We start from the raw sequence: 21,186 nt of genomic DNA on the forward strand, positions 1-21,186 counted from the left end.
CACCTCTTAACCTGCCCCCCTCCAATTTGCCCACTATCCTGGCACATTATATCTCTTCAGGGCTAGATTTATCCTCTCTCACTGAGGACAGATAAGGCAGCCCAGCTATAAGAACATATCCCACAAACTGGCAAGAGCTTATTGGGATATCCCCTGCTCCAATTGTTTTGGACCCACATGAAGACCAAGATGCATATCTGCTATATGTGTTGTGAGGCCTAGGACCAGCCTGTGTATGCTCTTTGGCTGGTGGTTCAGTCTCTGAGAGCCAAAGTGTTCAGGTCAGTTGACTCTGTTGGTCTTCCTGTGGAGTTCCTATCCCCTTTGGAACCCACAATGTTTTCTCCCATTTTTCCATAAGAGTCCCCAAGCTCCATCCACTGTTTGGGTCTTGGTATCTGCATCTGTCAGAGTTAGCTACTGCATGGAGGCTCTCAGAGGACAGCCATGTCAGACTCCTGTGTGTAAGCAAAACAAAGTATTATTAATAGTGTCAGGGATTCGTGCTTGCCCATGGAATGGGTCTCAAGTTCGGCCAGTTATTGGTTGGCCATTCCCTCAGTCTCTGCACCATATCCCTTGCCTGCCCAGTCCTGCATTTCTTGTAGACAGGATAAATTTTGGATCAAAAGTTTTGTGGGTGGGTTGGTGTCTGTTGGGGTTCCTCCTTTGCTACAGGAGGTGGCCTATTCAACAGCTAATGTCATAGCCATTGATTTTTGGGTTTGTCCCCTATCCCAGGTCTCTGCCATGTCCTGAGGATGCTCCCTAACCCCCACCTCTGTCAGTTGGAGATTTCCATTAATTCTCATGGCCATCTGGCTTTCTCTCCTGTCCCTCCTCATACCTGATCCTGAATCCCCTCCATTCCCCTCCCTATTCTCCTTCCCACTCAGTTCCCTCCCTCCATCTTCCTTTTATAACTATTTTATTCCCCCTTCTAAGTGAGATTCAAGCTTCTTCACTTGAACCTTCCTTTTTCTTTAGGTTCTTTGAGTCAGTGGAGTGTAGCATGGGTATTCTATATTTTATGGATATAATCCACACACTTAGAAGTGAACACATACCCCATGCATGTCCTTTTGGGGCTGGGCTACCTTACTCAGGATTATATTCTCAAGTTCCATCCAGATACCTGAAAAATTCATTGTTTTTAATAGCTGAATAGTATTCCATTTATAGATGTACCACATTTTCTTGTTCCATCCTTTAGTTGAGGAACATCTAGGTTGTTTCCAATTTCTAGCTTTAACAAATACAGCTGCTATAAACATAGTTGAGCAAGTGTCCTTAAGGGATGGTGGAGCATCTTTTGAGTATATTCCTGTGAGTGGTATAGCTGGGTCTTGAGGTAGCCCTATACTCAATTTTTCTGAGAAAAATTGAATTCCTGAGTGTCTGTCCGAGTTTGCACTCCCACCAGCAATGAAGAAGTGTTCCCTTGCTCTACATCATCTCCAGCATGTCCTATCTCTTAAGAGTTTGACCTTAGCCATTCTGACTTGTGTAAGATGGAGTCTCAGGGTTGTTTTGACTTGCATTTCCCTGATGACTAAGGACTTTTAACATTTCTTTAAGTGCTTCTTAGCCATTCGAAATTCCTCTGTTGAGATTTCTCTGTTTAGCTTTGTATGTGTTGTAGAAATTTATTAAACTATGGTTCAAGGTTTCTACCCCATCTTTGCTATTTAAGTTCCTGGATGAGAGACACACATAACCTTTATGTGCACAACAATCCTTACACAACAGAAGAACAGGGCAATACTGATCTCCATGTTGTTAGAATCTACTTTCCTATCAAAGCACCGAGTTATTACTACATTTCATCTGAGTTCCTCTTAACTCCAATTGGGCAGCCCTCAGGGACAAGTTTTCTTTTTTCCTAACACATGGTGGCTTCTTCTTCCTCCTCCTGCTTCTTCTTCAACTACCTCCTTGTTCCTCTCTGACTCTAAACCCCACCTTTATCTCTTCTGCCCAACTATTGGTTGTTGGCATCTTTATTTACTAATCAGAAATAACTTGGGGGTAGGGTCACTTAGCTTCTTACATACTGACTCTCTCCTCTCTGGGGTGACCAGCCTTGGGGCCAAAATTAGCATTAGGCCAATATTAATTAGGTTATTTCAATTGTTGGTGTCTATCTTCTTGAATTCTTTTTTAGATTTTTGGATATTAATTAGCCTTTTGTCAGATGTAGGATTGGTAAAGATACTAGCTTCTACCTAGTATATTAGATCTACCCTACTGGGTATAGATCTACCTAGTCGGCTGTTGTTTTGCCCTTTGCCTTACAGAAGTTTTTCAGTTTTATGAGGTCCTATTTATCAATTGTCATTCTTAGAGCCTGAGCCATTGGTGTTCTCTTCAGGAAATTGTCTCCTGTAGTTCGTGGTTATTTCCCACTTTCTTTTTCTATGAGATTTAGCATATCTGGTTATATGTTGAGATCCTCCACCTACTTGGACTTGCTTCATCCCAGGGATGCAGGGATGGTTCAATATATGAAAATCCATCAATACAATCCACCACATTAATAAACTGAAAGAAAAAAAAATCACATGATTGACATGACTGTCCTCTGAGAGCCTCCATGCAGTAGCTAACTCTGACAGATGCAGATACCAAGACCCAAACAGTGACTTGGGGACTCTTATGGAAAAATGGGAGAAAACATTGTGGGTTCCAAAGGGGATAGGAACTCCTCAGGAAGACCAACAGAGTCAACTGACCTGAACACATTGGCTCTCAGAGACTGAACCACCAACCAAAGAGCATACACAGGCTGGTCCTAGGCCTCACAACACATATAGCAGATATGCATCTTGGTCTTCATGTGGGTCCAAAACAATTGGACAAAGTATCACTATTTGTGGATAATTATGATAGTATACATAAGCGACTCAAGAAATTCTACCAGAAAATTCCTGTAGCTGATAAACACCTTCAACAAAGTGACTGTATACAAACTTAACGCAAAGAAATCAGTATTCCTCCTTTATACAAATGATAAAGAAATTAGGGAAACAACACCTTTTGCAATAGCCTTGAATAGTATAAAATCTGGTTTTACTCTAACCAAGCAAGTGAAAGATCTATATGACAAGTACTTCAAGTCCCTGAAAAAAGAAACTGAAGAAGGTATCAGAAGATGGAAGGACCTCCCATGCTCATGGGTAGGTAGGATTAACGTAGTGAACATTTTCTTTAGTTTAATGGTTAAGAAAGTGGAACTGTTTAGGCATGTTTACTAATAATGTGTATGTTTTCTTTCTGAATAGCTTATACCTGGTATTCCACTGGTCATTGAGGATTTTCTAATCCATTTAGAGTTCACTGTTTCTTAAAGCTGTTAATGCTGTCCATATTTTTCATGTAATTTTTTGTTTTTTTATAAGAGATTTTGTTATAGAATTTTTTCTTTTGTATTTGCATTAACATGTGTTATACATGTGTATGCACCCATATGTATATAAGGTGAAAATAATGTCTTCTGAGTATTTTCATTCTTTATTGAGCAACTGAACTTGGTTAGAGACTGAATGGCCAGTGATCTCTGGGAAGCTACTTGTCTGTCCCTTAAGTGTTAAGGTTACAACTGCATATATATCTTCATACATGCTTTTTCATGTGGGTGCTAGAGATTTGATCTCAGGTCCATATGCTTGTAGGAACAGCACTTTACAAGCTGAGCTATCTCCATAGCCTCTCTTTACTGAAAAAATCTATTGACTCTAGAACTTGGGAGGCAAAGGCAGGTAGATCTCTGTGAGGCCAGCCTGCTGTCCATAGCTAGCCAGGGTTACACAGCAAGATCCTGTGTATAAATAAATAAATCAATAAATAAGGAGTAATATCCAAGGATCTTGAATTATAATACAAATACCTCATTTGGAGTCCCTGTTTCATTGCATTGATTTCATTTCACTTCTTGTTGTAGAATACTTGCAGCAACACAGTTTGAACCCACAGCTGCTAGAATGGCTTTTCCCTGCTTTGATGAGCCTGCCCTCAAGGCAAGTTTTTCCATCAAGATAAAGAGGGATCCAAGGCACCTGGCCATCTCCAACATGCCCTTGGTGAGTGTGAATGGAATCTGCTCCGGGGAAAACTGCCCTTCTCTGTGATGTCCAGTACTTTAACATTTCAGTTACCTTTGGTTTTATTTCTCGACAGTTATGTTTAATGGCTTTTCTCTTCCCTCGAACCAATGCTTTTGTTTCAAGTTTGTTGATAACCAACAAAACAATGCCCCTTAGAAAGTTCAGGTTTTCAATATGAATGATACACATGGGATGGAACTGTCAGGAATTCACACCAGGTTCAACAAATAGTTCCCTTCAGAAACTGCTCTCACCCTACTTTCTCCTGTGTTACTTTATGAGGATGTTAAGTAAAGAGCTTTGTGAAATTAAGCCGTACAGCATCTCCTAGTAATGTCAGATGCTACATCCATATAGTGCCACTAATGCATGAGCTGAACAAGGACAATGCCAGAGTAGACAGAAAAAGCCTATGATGAGCCTCAACCCTAAACAAATAATTACTGGCATCTAAGGAATGCTGAGAGTGGGAGAAATAAGTCTTTCCCAGGAAAGAGCACTCCAATTGGTTATACAAACTAATCAACTCTGAATTCAAGACAGAAAATAAAGAAGCTGAAAACCTACATACAAGTAGCATTTTGCAGAGTGATCATATATTCATGTAATAATTAATGAAAAATGAGGCCATGCATTTGAAAGAGAATAGGAGGGGTATATGGGAGGGTTTGCACAGAGGAAAGGGAAGGGAAGGGGGAAATGGTGTAGTTACATTTCAATCTAAATAATAATAATAATTACCATTTAATCGCTACTGACATTAACTGTATACCAGGTAGTTATATGTGTGACATTGGACAGGCATCCAAAAGAAGAATAGTATTTTCAGAGCCTGTATTTTTAGAGTTTAGCTCTGTTGAGTAGTCATTTTTTCAAGGTAGACGTGCGTAGCACTCTCCCAGATTTATAAGGCAGGAAGATGTTCATGCCCAAGAAATAAAACCATTCATCTGCTTTCTTTATCTCATGGATCATGGCTACTGAATCAAGTACAACTGCAGCTATGGTACAGCTGTGGTGCAGCTAGTGAGCACCATAACCAGGCAATACGTGGTTTCATTGTTCATAATTTATTTTTATTTGATGAGGTCCAGGGTAGAATAATCTATCTGGGATTCTAAAGAGCATTCATTTTCATTATGGTAGCCATGACAAAGGTACATAGAATCTAAGATAAACATATCTACACTACAAACCTGTGCCTATATTTTTAAACACCCAAAAGATTCCTTTATCAAGTAAATTCTGTGCACCCTAAAGGGCTGTGTTCTTTGCAAACTCTTACTAGCTAGCTCTGTTCCTGTTTCTACTTTTGCATATGAATAGAAAATACACTTTTCATATTATGATTTCTCACCCTAAGCAATGTTAACCATTGCTCTGTAGCACAGAAATGGATTACCTAATAAGAGTATCACAGTTCTAGGAAAATAACAGAGCATCGGGCATTTGAGAAAAAAATTCATAACCTTGTATATGAATGGCAAGGCGCTCTAGAGATAGCACAAAGATAATAACATCCGAATTTACTGGGTATCTGGGACCCACCTGAAAGCACAGGAAAGCCTCTAATACCATCTTGTTCCTGGATCAGGAAAGCCTTTCACTGGTAGAATCTAAATAAGAGTGGGCTAGCTTTCCAAACGGATGTGGTGCTGAGAGGAAGAACAATAGATATTTGGTGGTGGGGGCTGGAAAGTGAGATTCTATATACCACTAGAATGTTGAAAGTTTAGGCAATTGTAAGAGATTAAGTACATCTTACTTTATATTAGTACAATCAGGTTGCTTTCTTATTAATTAGCACATCAAAAATAGAAACTTGGGCTGGACATATGTAGAAACCATTTAGAGGAAAGGATAGCTTGAGATTCTTAAGGAGTAAAGCTAAGTTGTTTAGCAGAATTGGTTGAAATGACCAGAAAGTGACAGGTAAGCACCATACTTTGTAACTGATGGGAGTTAGAAAGTATGAGGACACAAAAACAGGCAACAGTGGAACTGACCATAGGAAATGTGTCCAACTGCTTGCTTCTCCCTGGGCTGTTTCTTTCTGTAAGAAACACTTACTGGGCTAAAGTGTTAGGCTCTCCCTCTGGGAGCACATCTCTTAGACTGTATGCACAAGCATGCAACCCTTTCTTTCTTCAAGACTTCTTGTATCATGGTTTTACTTAAAACTTATTCAAATAAAGTAAGGCTAAGTTTGAAAAAGATTTTGCACATTATGTAAAGTCATAGGGTATTTTCAACTTAATATAAACATCAGAAGTTCTTTTAGGTAGTGAATGGTTATATTTGTCCAGTGTAGAGTGTACTTATATTCCACAAAAAAGGAGAAAGAAATAGAATCAAATGGTCTGGCTCTGACCTCTAAATTATAGTCAGATAGCTCGTAGAGACTTTTAAAAATAATTATAGAAATTATTGTACTGGTCTCTTCAATATGTATTTTACATTGGGAGATTTCTTCTTATGATGTATGTTAATGTGTTGAACAATTGGATTACTTGGTTATTTACTCTGATAATAGGTGAAATCTGTGACTGTTGCTGAAGGACTCATAGAAGACCATTTTGACATCACTGTGAAAATGAGCACCTACCTTGTGGCCTTCATTATTTCTGATTTTAAGTCTGTGAGCAAGATGACTAAGAGTGGAGTCAAGGTAAGCCCATGATTGCCTCACAAGATGATCAACCTATGCTGATGGTTCTGGTTTCAAGACTGGTAGCGCTACATCTTAGGATTTCTTCAATCTTAGGAAAGACAGGATTCTAGTGTGACAGATGTTTACTTAATAGCAATGTCCTAGTAGCAGAAGGGTATAGAGCACTTAGCCATGTGTAAGTCACTAGTTACCTGGCTCTACTGCTCTTTAGCTCTCTGACCTCAGACTTTTTCCTTGTGGAATGTAGATTATACTTCTTTAAAATGTATGAGCTGTCCAGGTACCAGGGCAGAGATAGTCAGATCTCTAGGACTTTACGGCCAGCTTGGTCTACATAGTGAGTTCCAGGCTAACCAGAGCTACAGAGTGGGATGCCATGTCAAAAAAATAAGCAAACAGAGTATAAGGAGAATGGACAACATCTTGTAGAGGTTTTTAAGCTTGTGTCTCATTTTAATTATCTACAACATTAAAGGCAATGTTACTAGTTGTGGAGAGGAAAGAAGAAAAAGTTGCTTGCTGGTTTTGAGAAGGAATCTTTGGGAAGGACAATCTAAGTCAGAGAATGTTAGAATTATCTAGTAAAGGTCTTGCTTCAAGCATCATTTCAGTCCGGCCTTAGCACTTCTGCTTTCACAGTACTGTCATGTGGCCCAGAAGGAAAACATACTTTAAGGAGAACTGAAGTTACTGTATATGTAATGCTGTCCCTGAGGCCTGAGTAGCTGGGCTATTTTGAATTGCCATTTCTTCTTCTACTGCTGTGGGTATCTGAAAGAAAGTTAGTGGCTTAGGTGAAGAGAATACTATAATCTGCTCATTGCTTTGCATGTTTTGCTGACTCTATTGTGCATGATTTATTTATAATGTTTAAGCTAGGCTTATATTTTTAGTTCTCATCTTCCGTGCAACATACTAAATAAACATACATATTTTATGGCCATTGGGTATGCAAATATATGTATTTTATATTCTGGTCATGGCTATCATCATATCTGAGGTTTTTGTGCATTTTATTTCTGTAGCTTTTCATGTTATCTTGTTTCTTTGTATTTATTATGCTTATTCCTCAGTCAAAAGTGGACTCTTCTAGAACATGTGTCTTTGCTCCTGCCAAATCACAGAATACTTCCAATTCAAAGATAACCTTAAATAAGGGTATTAGATTCAGGACTTTATGTTGCCTAGTTACTTTTAGTTCCAACTTTTAAGAATTTTGAGGGTTCATTTTAAACTATAGCTTTCTTAAAGATTGTTCCATTCTTCTATATGTAATACCATTGAATAACAAAACTTTTCTTCCTTCCTTTTCTGTCTTTTCCTTCCGTCCTTCCTTCATTCCATCCTGTTTTATTTTCTTTCACTTACAGTTTCTTTGAGAGAAGTGTGATTTATTTTTAGTTTAATAATATGCTAATGAAGAAGCGTTGGAGTTTGGTTTTATGGAGGGTTCATATTTCCTGCTATTCTTCCTGCCTTGGCTAGTACCTGATCCCAACTTTTGTTCTTAGAATCCTGTCAATGATATGAGAATCAGAGATCGAGTCCATTTGTATTGGTCTTGGATCTACAGGGGAAAGATGGTTATGGTGCCCTACTGACTTCCTCTCATATAGTATTATATTACTGCTTTCTGAAAATAGTTGAGAAAACTGCTTTGAGGCTTTTTTGTAGCTTTTTGTAGTTATTTTCAGAAATGAAGTTGATTAGGAGCAGTCAGAATTAAAATAATGGAATTCCTAATTGTCTTCTGTAGTATTGACATCCATATCTCATAGTAAGAAGCCATTATTCTCTCCAGCTCTAGTGGGAAGCCATTATGTTATCTGAGTATCATCCTGTTCTTCCACTTTAGGTCTCTGTGTATGCTGTGCCAGACAAGATAAATCAAGCAGATTATGCTCTGGATGCTGCAGTGACTCTTCTAGAGTTTTATGAGGATTATTTCAGCATTCCATATCCTTTACCCAAGCAAGGTAGAGGACTATTAGCATTTCCAGGTGGCATTTGATGACCCCTATCATAGATAATATTATTGTTACTGGTGCATCCCCATGATTCTCTATATTGCCTTTCAGGTAATGAAATTCCCAGCAAGGTTCAAACAATAGGCTGATCCTTCTGATAGTCCCCTCACCTCTGGTGTATCCAATCAACTGTTAATGACAGATCACTATGCAGTTCCTGACAGTGCAGTCTGAGGATGGCTTTGCCCTAGGGTCATTAGCAGGAGGCAGAAGAGTGCAGGGCTTCATTTCTTTCCTTTTGTCATTATCAGTACATATTTCTCAGGAAAATAAGAAACCAGCTCAAAAAACTCTGAAGGACTACATATGCCAACTGTAAGAAAGTGCAGATTTTATGTGCACTCTCAAAGCTATTGACTATTGTGTTTTAGGAGTATAGCTGTAGGCATCCAAAATATAGTACATTACTCAGGTATTTTTTTTTTTGATTATTCAGTTCCCAAACTCATGGTCTAAATATGAGAGATGGGGCCAAGCCTCAGACCTGTTTTTCCAGATACTCAAGAGGCTGAGGCAGAAGAATTGGAAGTTGAAGGTCAGACTTGAGGGAGACGTGTCTCAAAATAAAAAGTAAAGAGAAGCATGGGGTATGTAGCTCAATGGCAGAACACTCATCTAGGATGTACAGGGCCCTAGGTTCAATCCAAATACTGACGAATAAAAGGGGATAGAAGGAAAAAGAAATCAGAAGAGATGTACTGAGAGGCTTGAGACCTAAGGCTGACTTAGTCACACTGGCAGCAACATGATATTCAGGGAGTCTTTTTCCACCAGAAAAGGTCCTTGCCCCTGGAGCTCCGTAATTCTGCATTCTTGGGCTTAGGTTTTCATTTTATCCTTCATTCTGATATTTAGGGCAATATGCAGCTATGAGATTGATAATGAGCTGTATTCCTTCCTACCCAAGATCTTGCTGCAATTCCAGACTTTCAGTCTGGTGCTATGGAAAACTGGGGCCTGACCACATACAGAGAATCTGCTTTGTTATATGATAAAGAAAAGTCTTCTGCATCCAGTAAGCTTGGCATCACAATGACTGTATCCCATGAACTGGCTCACCAGGTAGGAAAGTTTACTCATACTTAATTTTTTGTTCTTTGAAAATTTCATAGGGACTTAAAATGACATAGGATTATAGCCACTCTATTTCTACTCCCATTCAACTCTTCCTGGATCCTCCTAGCAAAACAACTACATCCCAACTTCATGTCTTCTTCCTTTTTTCTTTTTAATAACTCACCAAACCCAATTAGTGCTATACATATAAGCATGGTTGGGATCCTTTGCTGGAGAATAGGCAGTCTGACGGCAGCCACATGGGACAAATGAAGCTACTCATATAGCTATCGTGTTTTCTTTTTCATTTCAGAGGAAAGTTGTTTTGAGTTTTTTAATTAATGTTGAAAAGTCCTTATGTTTACTCTGATAAAATGTTAAATACATTTACATTGTTAAACTGGTAATCATTTTCCATGTCTCTAAGTTTGTTATATTTGTTTCTGCCATAGTACATATAGACAGTACAGTTTCACCATAAAATTGAAAATAAGCAGTCATATTTTCCTTTCAGTGGTTCGGGAACTTGGTCACAATGGAATGGTGGAATGACCTTTGGCTCAATGAAGGATTTGCCAAATTTATGGAGTTTGTGTCTGTCACTGTGACCCATCCTGAATTAAAAGTTGTACGTAGTTGTTTATGTTTTTATCTTAGGTTAATCTATTGGTGTTTTTTAAAAAACATTTTGTTTACATTTCAAATGATATCCCCCTTCTGGGTTACTCTTCCACAATCCCCCATCCTATACCCCTTTCCCCCCTCCCCTTTGCCTCTATGAGGGTGCTCTTCCACTCACTCAACCACTCCCATCTCACTGCCCTAACATTCCCCTCTGTTGGGGAATGAAGCCTCCACAAGACCAAGTGCCTCCCCTCCCACTAATATCAGATAAGGCCATCCTCTGCTACACATGTATCTCAAGCCATGGATCCCTCCCTGTATATACTCTTTGGTTGGTGGTTTAGTCCCTGGGAGCTGTGGGTGGTCTAGTTAGTTGATATTGTTCTTCCTATGGGGTTGCCATCCCCTTCAGCTCCCTTGGTCCTTCCCATAGCTCTCCCTTTGAGGTTCCTGGGCTCAGTCTGATGGTTAGGTGTATTTGCATCTGTATTAGTCAGGTGCAGGTAGAACCTCTCAAGGAACAGCCACACCAGACTGCTCTCAGCAAGAGTTTCTTGGCATCAGCAGTAGTGTCATGACTAATGTATGAACAGATGGGATGGGTTCCTAGGTGGGTCAGTCTCTGTTCATTTTATTTTATTTTATTTTATTTTATTTTATTTTATTTTATTTTATTTTATTTTATTTTATTTTATTTTATTTTTTGTCCCTGTCTTTCCTTTGGAAAGACATTTCTGGGTTACAAATTTTGAGATGGGTGGGTGATCTCATCACCTTCAGCTATTGCTGATGCCAAGAAGTGCTTGCTGACAGGAGCCTGGTGTGGCTGTTTCTTGAGAGGTTCTACTTGTACATGACCAATACAGATGCAAATACTCACAGCCAACCATCAGAATGAGCCTGAGGACCTCAGTGGAAGAGCTATGGAAAGGACTGAGGTAGGTGAAGGTGATTGCAACTCGGGGCAGTGCCTATCTACTAGAGGCAGTCTCTACAGGTTCTATCTCCCCTTTGTTGGGTATTTCAGCTAAAGTTATTGCCTTTGGGTCCTGTGAGCCTCTCACTTCCCTGGAATCTGGGACTTTATAGTGACTACCCCCAGTTCCCCATTCCCTACTGCTACATGTTTCTATTCAACTTCTTGACCCTCTGTACTTCTCTCCTGTCCCTTCCAATACCTGATCCTGACCCTCTTTACCCTCCCCCTCTTCTTTCCCTCCAGTTGCTCCCTTCCTCTTCCTCCTCTGATTATTTTATTTTCCCATCTATGTAGAATTGAAACATCTATACTTTGGTCTTCCTTTTTCGTAAGCTCCATATGGTTTGTGAATTGTATCGTGGGTATTCTGAGCTTCAACAAGCATATTAAGCATTTTTAAGTATAGAATTTATAGAAATGATAACTTCACTGGAAACTTAGAGACAAGTCATGTTTGAAAATGCTAACTGGACTTTCAATATAAATGATATCTTCCCTTAACATTAAAGAAATAGAGCTAATGAGAGGCTGACTGCCATTTTCCAATGTTCAGGGTATTCATTGTGATTTAAATACTTGATACATATTACTATTAATATGCATAGAATCCAAATTGGCACACTGCATTTTATTCAATTTTTATTCAGGTAACCTCATATTACATTATCAACCTAGACTTCTAGATCACAAATTTAATTTAGAATTCATATGTAATTTTTTTATCTTTATTAACTTGGGTATTTCTTATTTACATTTCAATTGTTATTCCCCTTCCCGGTTTCCGGGCCAACATCCCACTAACCCCTCCCACTCCCCTTCTATATGGGCTTCCCCTCTCCATCCTCCCCCCATTACCACCCTCCCCCCAACAATCGTGTTCACTAGGTGTTCAGTCTTGGCAGAACCAAGGGCTTCCCCTTCCACTGGTGCTCTTACTAGGCTATTCATTGCTACCTATGAGGTTGGAGTCCAGGGTCAGTCCATGTATAGTCTTTGGGTAGTGGATTAGTCCCTGGAAGCTCTGGTTGCTTGGCATTGTTGTTCATATGGGGTCTCGAGCCCCTTCAAGCTCTTCCAGTCCTTTCTCTGATTCCTTCAATGGGGGTCCCATTCTCAGTTCAGTGGTTTGCTGCTGGCATTAGCCTATGTATTTGCTGTATTCTGGGTGTGTCTCTCAAGAGAGATCTACATCCGGTTCCTGTCAGCCTGCACTTCTTTGCTTCATCCATCTTATCTAATTGGGTGGCTGTATATGTATGGGCCACATATGGGGCAGGCTCTGAATGGGTGTTCCTTCTGCCTCTGTTCTAAACTTTGCCTCTCTATTCCCTGCCAAGGGTATTCTTGTTCCCCTTTTAAAGAAGGAGTGAAGCATCTGCATTTTGGTCATCCTTCTTGAGTTTCATGTGTTCTGTGCATCTAGGGTAATTCGAGCATTTGGGCTAACAACCACTTATCAATGAGTGCATACCATGTGTGTTTTTCTGTGATTGGGTTACTTCACTCAGGATGATATTTTCCAGTTTCATCCATTTGCCTATGAATTTCATAAAGTCATTGTTTTTGATAGCTGAGTAATATTCCATTGTGTAGATGTACCACATTTTCTGTATCCATTCCTCTGTTGAAGGGCATCTGGGTTCTTCTCATATGTAAATTTTTTTTTTTTTAGAAACATGGGATTCATTTACTCAATCACACACTTTTACAGCTTTTAGAATTCTTTTGTTCTCAAGTTTTTTTTTTTTTTTTTTTACTAACTTGAGTATTTCTTATATACATTTCAAGTGTTATTCCCTTTCCCGGTTTCCGGGCAAACATCCCCCTCCCCCCTCCCCTTCCTTATGGGTGTCCCCCTCCCAACCCTCCCCCCATTGCCGCCCTCCCCCCATAGTCTAGTTCACTGGGGGTTCAGTCTTAGCAGGACCCAGGGCTTCCCCTTCCACTGGTGCTCTTACTAGGATATTCATTGCTACCTATGGGGTCAGAGTCCAGGGTCACTCCATGTATAGTATTTAGGTAGTGGCTTAGTCCCTGGAAGCTCTGGTTGCTTGACTTTGTTGTACTTTTGGGGTCTCGAGCCCCTTCAAGCTCTTCCAGTTCTTTCTCTGATTCCTTCAACGGGAGACCTATTCTCAGTTCAGTGGTTTGCTGCTGGCATTCGCCTCTGTATTTGCTGTATTCTGGCTGTGTCTCTCAGGAGAGATCTACATCCGGCTCCTGTCGGTCTGCACTTCTTTGCTTCATCCATCTTGTCCAATTGGGTGGCTGTATATGTATGGGCCACCTGTGGGGTAGGCTCTGAATGGGTGTTCCTTCAGTCTCTGTTTTAATCTTTGCCTCTCCCTTCCCAGCCAAGGGTATTCTTTTTCCTCATTTAAAGAAGGAGTGAAGCATTCACATTTTGATCATCCGTCTTGAGTTTCGTTTGTTCTAGGGATCTAGGATAATTCAAGCATTTGGGCTAATAGCCACTTATCAATGAGTGCATACCATGTATGTCTTTCTGTGATTGGGTTAGCTCACTCAGGATGATATTTTCCAGTTCCAACCATTTGCCTATGAATTTCATAAACTCGTTGTTTTTGATAGCTGAGTAATATTCCATTGTGTAGATGTACCACATTTTCTGTATCCATTCCTCTGTTGAAGGGCATCTGGGTTCTTTCCATTTTCTGGCTATTATAAATAAGGCTGCGATGAACATAGTGGAGCACGTGTCTCTTTTATATGCTGAGGCATCTTTTGGGTATATGCCCAAGAGAGGTATAGCTGGATCCTCAGGCAGTTCAATGTCCAATTTTCTGAGGAACCTCCAGACTGATTTCCAGAATGGTTTTACCAGTCTGCAATCCCACCAACAATGGAAGAGTGTTCCTCTTTCTTCACATCCTCGCCAGCATCTGCTGTCACCTGAGTTTTTGATCTTAGCCATTCTCACTGGTGTGAGGTGAAATCTCAGGGTTGTTTTGATTTGCATTTCCCTTATGACTAAAGATGTTGAACATTTCTTTAGGTGTTTCTCAGCCATTCGGCATTCCTCAGCTGTGAATTCTTTGTTTAGCTCTGAACCCCATTTTTTAATAGGGCTATTTGTTTCCCTGAGGTCTAACTTCTTGAGTTCTTTGTATATTTTGGATATAAGGCCTCTATCTGTTGTAGGATTGGTAAAGATCTTTTCCCAATCTGTTGGTTGCCGTTTTGTCCTAACCAGAGTGTCCTTTGCCTTACAGAAGCTTTGCAGTTTTATGAGATCCCATTTGTCGATTCTTGATCTTAGAGCATAAGCCATTGGTGTTTTGTTCAGGAAATTTTTTCCAGTGCCCATGTGTTCCAGATGCTTCCCTAGTTTTTCTTCTATTAGTTTGAGTGTGTCTGGTTTGATGTGGAGGTCCTTGATCCACTTGGACTTAAGCTTTGTACAGGGTGATAAGCATGGATCGATCTGCATTCTTCTACATGTTGCCCTCCAGTTGAACCAGCACCATTTGCTGAAAATGCTATCTTTTTTCCATTGGATGGTTTTGGCTCCTTTGTCAAAAATCAAGTGACCATAGGTGTGTGGGTTCATTTCTGGGTCTTCAATTCTATTCCATTGGTCTATCTGTCTGTCTCTGTACCAATACCATGCAGTTTTTATCACTATTGCTCTGTAATACTGCTTGAGTTCAGGGATAGTGATTCCCCCTGAAGTCCTTTTATTGTTGAGGATAGCTTTAGCTATCCTGGGTTTTTTGTTATTCCAGATGAATTTGCAAATTGTTCTGTCTAACTCTTTGAAGAATTGGATTGGTATTTTGATGGGGATTGCATTGAATCTGTAGATTGCTTTTGGTAAAATGGCCATTTTTACTAAATTAATCCTGCCAATCCATGAGCATGGGAGATCTTTCCATCTTCTGAGGTCTTCTTCAATTTCTTTCCTCAGTGTCTTGAAGTTCTTATTGTACAGATCTTTTACTTGCTTGGTTAAAGTCACACCGAGGTACTTTATATTATTTGGGTCTATTATGAAGGGTGTCGTTTCCCTAATTTCTTTCTCGGCTTGTTTCTCTTTTGTATAGAGGAAGGCAACTGATTTATTTGAGTTAATTTTATACCCAGCCACTTTGCTGAAGTTGTTTATCAGCTTTAGTAGTTCTCTGGTGGAACTTTTGGGATCACTTAAATATACTATCATGTCATCTGCAAATAGTGATATTTTGACCTCTTCTTTTCCGATCTGTATCCCCTTGATCTCCTTTTGTTGTCTGATTGCTCTGGCTAGAACTTCAAGAACTATATTGAATAAGTAGGGAGAGAGTGGGCAGCCTTGTCTAGTCCCTGATTTTAGTGGGATTGCTTCAAGTTTCTCTCCATTTAGTTTAATGTTAGCAACTGGTTTGCTGAATATGGCTTTTACTATGTTTAGGTATGGGCCTTGAATTCCTATTCTTTCCAGGACTTTTATCATGAAGGGGTGTTGAATTTTGTCAAATGCTTTCTCAGCATCTAATGAAATGATCATGTGGTTCTGTTCTTTCAGTTTGTTTATATAATGGATCACGTTGATGGTTTTCCGTATATTAAACCATCCCTGCATGCCTGGGATGAAGCCTACTTGATCATGGTGGATGATTGTTTTGATGTGCTCTTGAATTCGGTTTGCCAGAATTTTATTGAGTATTTTTGCATCGATATTCATAAGGGAAATTGGTCTGAAGTTCTCTTTCTTTGTTGTGTCTTTGTGTGGTTTAGGTATAAGAGTAATTGTGGCTTCGTAGAAGGAATTCGGTATGGCTCCATCTGTTTCAATTTTGTGGAATAGTTTGGATAATATTGGTATGAGGTCTTCTATGAAGGTTTGATAGAATTCTGCACTAAACCCGTCTGGACCTGGGCTCTTTTTGGTTGGGAGACCTTTAATGACTGCTTCTATTTCCTTAGGAGTTATGGGGTTGTTTAACTGGTTTATCTGTTCCTGATTTAACTTCGATACCTGGTATCTGTCTAGGAAATTGTCCATTTCCTGAAGATTTTCAAATTTTGTTGAATATAGGTTTTTGTAGTAAGATCTGATGATTTTTTGAATTTCCTCTGAATCTGTAGTTATGTCTCCCTTTTCATTTCTGATTTTGTTAATTTGGACGCACTCTCTGTGTCCTCTCGTTAGTCTGGCTAAGGGTTTATCTATCTTGTTGATTTTCTCAAAGAACCAACTTTTGGTTCTGTTGATTCTTTCTGTGGTCTTTTTGTTTCTACTTGGTTGATTTCAGCTCTGAGTTTGATTATTTCCTGCCTTCTACTCCTCCTGGGTGTATTTGCTTCTTTTTGTTCTAGAGCTTTTAGGTGTGCTGTCAAGCTGCTTACATATGCTCTTTCCTGTTTCTTTCTGCAGGCACTCAGCGCTATGAGTTTTCCTCTTAGCACAGCTTTCATTGTGTCCCAGAAGTTTGGGTATGTTGTACCTTCATTTTCATTAAATTCTAAAAAGTTTTTAATTTCTTTCTTTATTTCTTCCTTGACCAGGTTATCATTGAATAGAGCATTGTTCAATTTCCACGTATATGTGGGCATTCTTCCCTTATTGTTATTGAAGAGCAGTTTTAGGCCGTGGTGGTCCGATAGCACGCATGGGATTATTTCTATCTTTCTGTACCTGTTGAGGCCCGTTTTTTGACCAATTATATGGTCAATTTTGGAGAAAGTACCATGAGGAGCTGAGAAGAAGGTATATCCTTTTGCTTTAGGATAGAATGTTCTTTAAATATCCGTTAAGTCCATTTGGCTCATGACTTCTCTTAGTCTGTCGACATCACTGTTTAATTTCTGTTTCCATGATCTGTCCATTGATGAGAGTGGGGTGTTGAAATCTCCCACTATTATTGTGTGAGGTGCAATGTGTGCTTTGAGCTTTAGTAAGGTTTCTTTTACGTATGTAGGTGCCCTTGTATTTGGGGCATAGATATTTAGGATTGAGAGTTCATCTTGGTGGATTTTTCCTTTGATGAATATGAAGTGTCCTTCCTTATCTTTTTTGATGACTTTTAGTTGGAAATTGATTTTATTTGATATTAGAATGGCTACTCCAGCTTGCTTCTTCTGACCATTTGCTTGGAAAGTTGTTTTCCAGCCTTTCACTCTGAGGTAGTGTCTGTCTTTGTCTCTGAGGTGTGTTTCCTGTAGGCAGCAGAAGGCAGGGTCCTCGTTGCGTATCCAGTTTGTTAATCTATGTCTTTTTATTGGGGAGTTGAGGCCATTGATATTGAGAGATATTAAGGAATAGTGATTATTGCTTCCCGTTATATTCATATTTGGATGTGATGTTATGTTTGTGTGCTTTCATTCTCTTTGTTTTGTTGCCAAGACGATTAGTTTCTTGCTTCTTCTAGGGTATAGCTTGCCTCCTTATGTTGGGCTTTACCATTTATTATCCTTTGTAGTGCTGGATTTGTGGAAAGATATTGTGTAAATTTGGTTTTGTCATGGAATATCTTGGTTTCTCCATCAATGTTAATTGAGAGTTTTGCTGGATACAGTAACCTGGGCTGGCATTTGTGTTCTCTTAGGGTCTGTATAACATCAGTCCAGGATCTTCTGGCCTTCATAGTTTCTGGCGAGAAGTCTGGTGTGATTCTGATAGGTCTCCCTTTATATGTTACTTGACCTTTTTCCCTTACTGCTTTTAATATTCTTTCTTTATTTTGTGAGTTTGGTGTTTTGACAATTATGTGACGGGAGGTGTTTCTTTTCTGGTCCAATCTATTTGGAGTTCTGTAGGCTTCTTGTATGTCTATGGGTATCTCTTTTTTTAGGTTAGGGAAGTTTTCTTCTATGATTTTGTTGAAGATATTTACTGGTCCTTTGAGCTGGGAGTCTTCACTCTCTTCTATACCTATTATCCTTAGGTTTGATCTTCTCATTGAGTCCTGGATTTCCTGTATGTTTTGGACCAGTAGCTTTTTCCACTTTACATTATCTTTGACAGTTGAGTCAATGATTTCTATGGAATCTTCTGCCCCTGAGATTCTCTCTTCCATCTCTTGTATTCTGTTGGTGAAGCTTGTATCTACAGCTCCTTGTCTCTTCTTTTGGTTTTCTATATCCAGGGTTGTTTCCATGTGTTCTTTCTTGATTGCTTCTATTTCCATTTTTAATTCCTTCAACTGTTTGATTGTGTTTTCCTGGAATTCTTTCAGGGATTTTTGTGTCTCCTCTCTATGGGCTTCTACTTGTTTATTTATGTTTTCCTGGAATTCTTTCAGCGATTTTTGTGTCTCCTCTCTATGGGCTTCTACTTGTTTATTTATGTTTTCCTGGAATTCTTTCAGGGATTTTTGCGATTCTTTCAGGCATTTTTGCGATTCCTCTCTGTAGGCTTCTACTTGTTCTCTAAGGGAGTTCTTCACGTCTTTCTTGAAGTCCTCCAGCATCATGATCAAAAATGATTTTGGAACTAGATCTTGCTTTTCTGGTGTGTTTGGATATTCCATGTTTGTTTTGATGGGAGAATTGGGCTCCGATGGTGCCATGTAGTCTTGGTTTCTGTTGCTTGGGTTCCTGCGCTTGCCTCTCGCCATCAGATTATCTCTAGTGTTACTTTGTTCTGCTGTTTCTGACAGTGGCTAGACTGTCCTATAAGCCTGTGTGTCAGGAGTGCTGTAGACCTGTTTTCCTCTCTTTCAGTCAGTTATGGGGACAGAGTGTTCTGCTTTCCGGCGTGTGGTTTTTCCTCTCTACAGGTCTTCAGCTGTTCCTGTGGGCCTGTGTCTTGAGTTCACCAGGCAGCTTTCTTGCAGCAGAAAAGTTGGTCTTACCTGTGGTTCCGAGGCTCAAGTTCGCTCGTGGGGTGCTACCCACGGGCTCTCTGCAGCGGCAGCAACCAGGAAGACCTGTGCTGCCGTTTCCGGGAGCTTCAGTGCACCAGGGTTCCAGATGGTCTTTGGCTTTTTCCTCTGGCGTCCGAGATGTGTGTGCAGAGAGCAGTCTCTTCTGGTTTCCCAGGCTTGTCTGCCTCTCTGAAGGTTCAGCTCTCCCTCCCATGGGATTTGGGTGCAGAGAACTGTTTATCCGGTCTGTTTCCTTCTGGTTCTGGTGGTGTCTCAGGTACAGGGGTCCTGCCGCTCCTGGGCCCTCCCCCACGGGAGCCCAGAGGCCTTATACAGTTTCCTCTTGGGCCAGGGATGTGGGCAGGGGTGAGCAGTGTTGGTGGTCTCTTCCGCTCTGCAGCCTTAGGAGTGCCCACCTGACCAGGCGGTTGGGTCTCTCTCTCACAGGGTCTGGGGGCAGAGAGCTGCTGCAGGCCGGGATCCGCGGGTTATATGTAAATTTAAACACCATGTTTTAACTGTAGAGAAATCATAAGCAGCAAGCAAAAATAAATTCACTTTTATAAAAAAGTCAATGTTTAGTAAAATTCTTTTTACTTATGGGTAGTTATTTTCCACATTCACATATATGTACCTATAATCCATTTATAAGTAGTTATAGTGTACATATTTTATTATTATGCCATGCATTATAAGTTTATTCTGCTTCTACATAATCTTTAATAATAAAAATTACTATGGATTCACAGTTGACTGAATATACCAAGTAAAGAAAGCTACTTACACATTTATCAATTTAATTCATTGTTTTTCACCGTAAGTCCCAAAGTTAAATATATATGCTTGTATAGAATCACTATACATTTTACTTCCCTATTTTTGTAGCTTTTGGGATACAAGTAAAATGATCTTTCTAGGTTAAGGTGAAATTAAATTTATTCCAAAGTGGTGAAAATAAATGAAATATTAATGGCTTATTTACAGCCTCAGTTTCTTAGATGTTTAGATCTTTCTTTAGAAAGATTAGCAATAGTATTAGCTAGAAATATGAGGTCAGTTGGCACAGAAATTGGAATTCTAGTCCTGTTCTGCAGACTAAGCCTTCCTAATTTCATTGTATTTACCTAAATGTAGGTTAGGAGTGATACTTTCTCTCCTTTATTTCTGTTCTCTTTGCCAATAGGAAGAATATTTTTTTGGCAAGTGTTTTAATGCAATGGAAGTTGATGCATTAAACTCCTCTCACCCTGTATCCACACCTGTGGAGAATCCTGCACAGATTCGGGAGATGTTTGATGAGGTTTCTTATGAAAAGGTAAAAGCAGACTGCAGTGATGCAACTACTAAATTCATTAGTAGTTGGCCGTCAATCCTAATGATAAGATTCTCATCAATCTTGAAAAACTAAATGTAGCTTCATTGAAATATATAAACTACAGATAGGGACATTTTTTCTTATCTTTTCAGGGTGCTTGTATTCTGAATATGCTAAGAGATTATCTGAGTGCAGATACATTTAAAAGAGGAATTGTACAGTATCTTCAAAAGTATAGTTATAAAAACACGAAAAATGAGGACCTGTGGAATAGCATGATGCATGTGAGTGGTGCTCAAAAGCTCTGCATTTGTAGCTGGCCAGCTGACTGCCTTAAAAGAACCAAAGTATTTTCTAGAGAAATGAGAGTGACTTGTTATTTTTGGTTTTAGATTTGTCCCACAGATGGCACACAAACAATGGATGGCTTTTGCTCTAGGAACCAACACTCATCATCAACCTCAGTAAGTCTCTCAGCCTGTCTTTGTCCACCCATGCATGTTCTTCTCCATATTCTTTGAGTGGTATCACTGCCAAATTTTTGAGGTCCTCAGTTAAATCACCTCATTCCAGGCAGATCTGCATTCAAATTGAATCAGGCTA

At 39.6% G+C, this 21,186-nt stretch overlaps 1 protein-coding gene across 7 annotated transcripts in view; it reads left to right on the forward strand.

The window, feature by feature from the left end:
- Erap1 (endoplasmic reticulum aminopeptidase 1) overlaps positions 1 to 21,186 on the forward strand; it is a 38,920-nt gene that overhangs the window by 7,092 nt on the left and 10,642 nt on the right. For 3 of the 7 annotated variants that reach the window (XM_008760601.4, XM_006231701.5, XM_006231700.3), the window contains exons 3-11: positions 3,941 to 4,079; positions 6,637 to 6,771; positions 8,630 to 8,750; positions 9,709 to 9,863; positions 10,372 to 10,485; positions 11,348 to 11,419; positions 20,452 to 20,583; positions 20,736 to 20,867; positions 20,976 to 21,047. In XM_008760601.4, the coding sequence (XP_008758823.1) occupies positions 3,941 to 4,079; positions 6,637 to 6,771; positions 8,630 to 8,750; positions 9,709 to 9,863; positions 10,372 to 10,485; positions 11,348 to 11,419; positions 20,452 to 20,583; positions 20,736 to 20,867; positions 20,976 to 21,047 (1,072 nt within the window). Of the gene's footprint in view, positions 1 to 3,940; positions 4,080 to 6,636; positions 6,772 to 8,629; positions 8,751 to 9,708; positions 9,864 to 10,371; positions 10,486 to 11,347; positions 11,420 to 16,863; positions 16,897 to 20,451; positions 20,584 to 20,735; positions 20,868 to 20,975; positions 21,048 to 21,186 lie in introns of those variants that run through there. The other 4 variants (XM_063282613.1, NM_001399166.1, XM_063282612.1 and 1 more) reach the window with 2 other exon arrangements.

This window comes from Rattus norvegicus, chromosome 2, assembly GCF_036323735.1.
Source record: "Rattus norvegicus strain BN/NHsdMcwi chromosome 2, GRCr8, whole genome shotgun sequence".
NCBI lineage: Eukaryota > Metazoa > Chordata > Mammalia > Rodentia > Muridae > Rattus > Rattus norvegicus.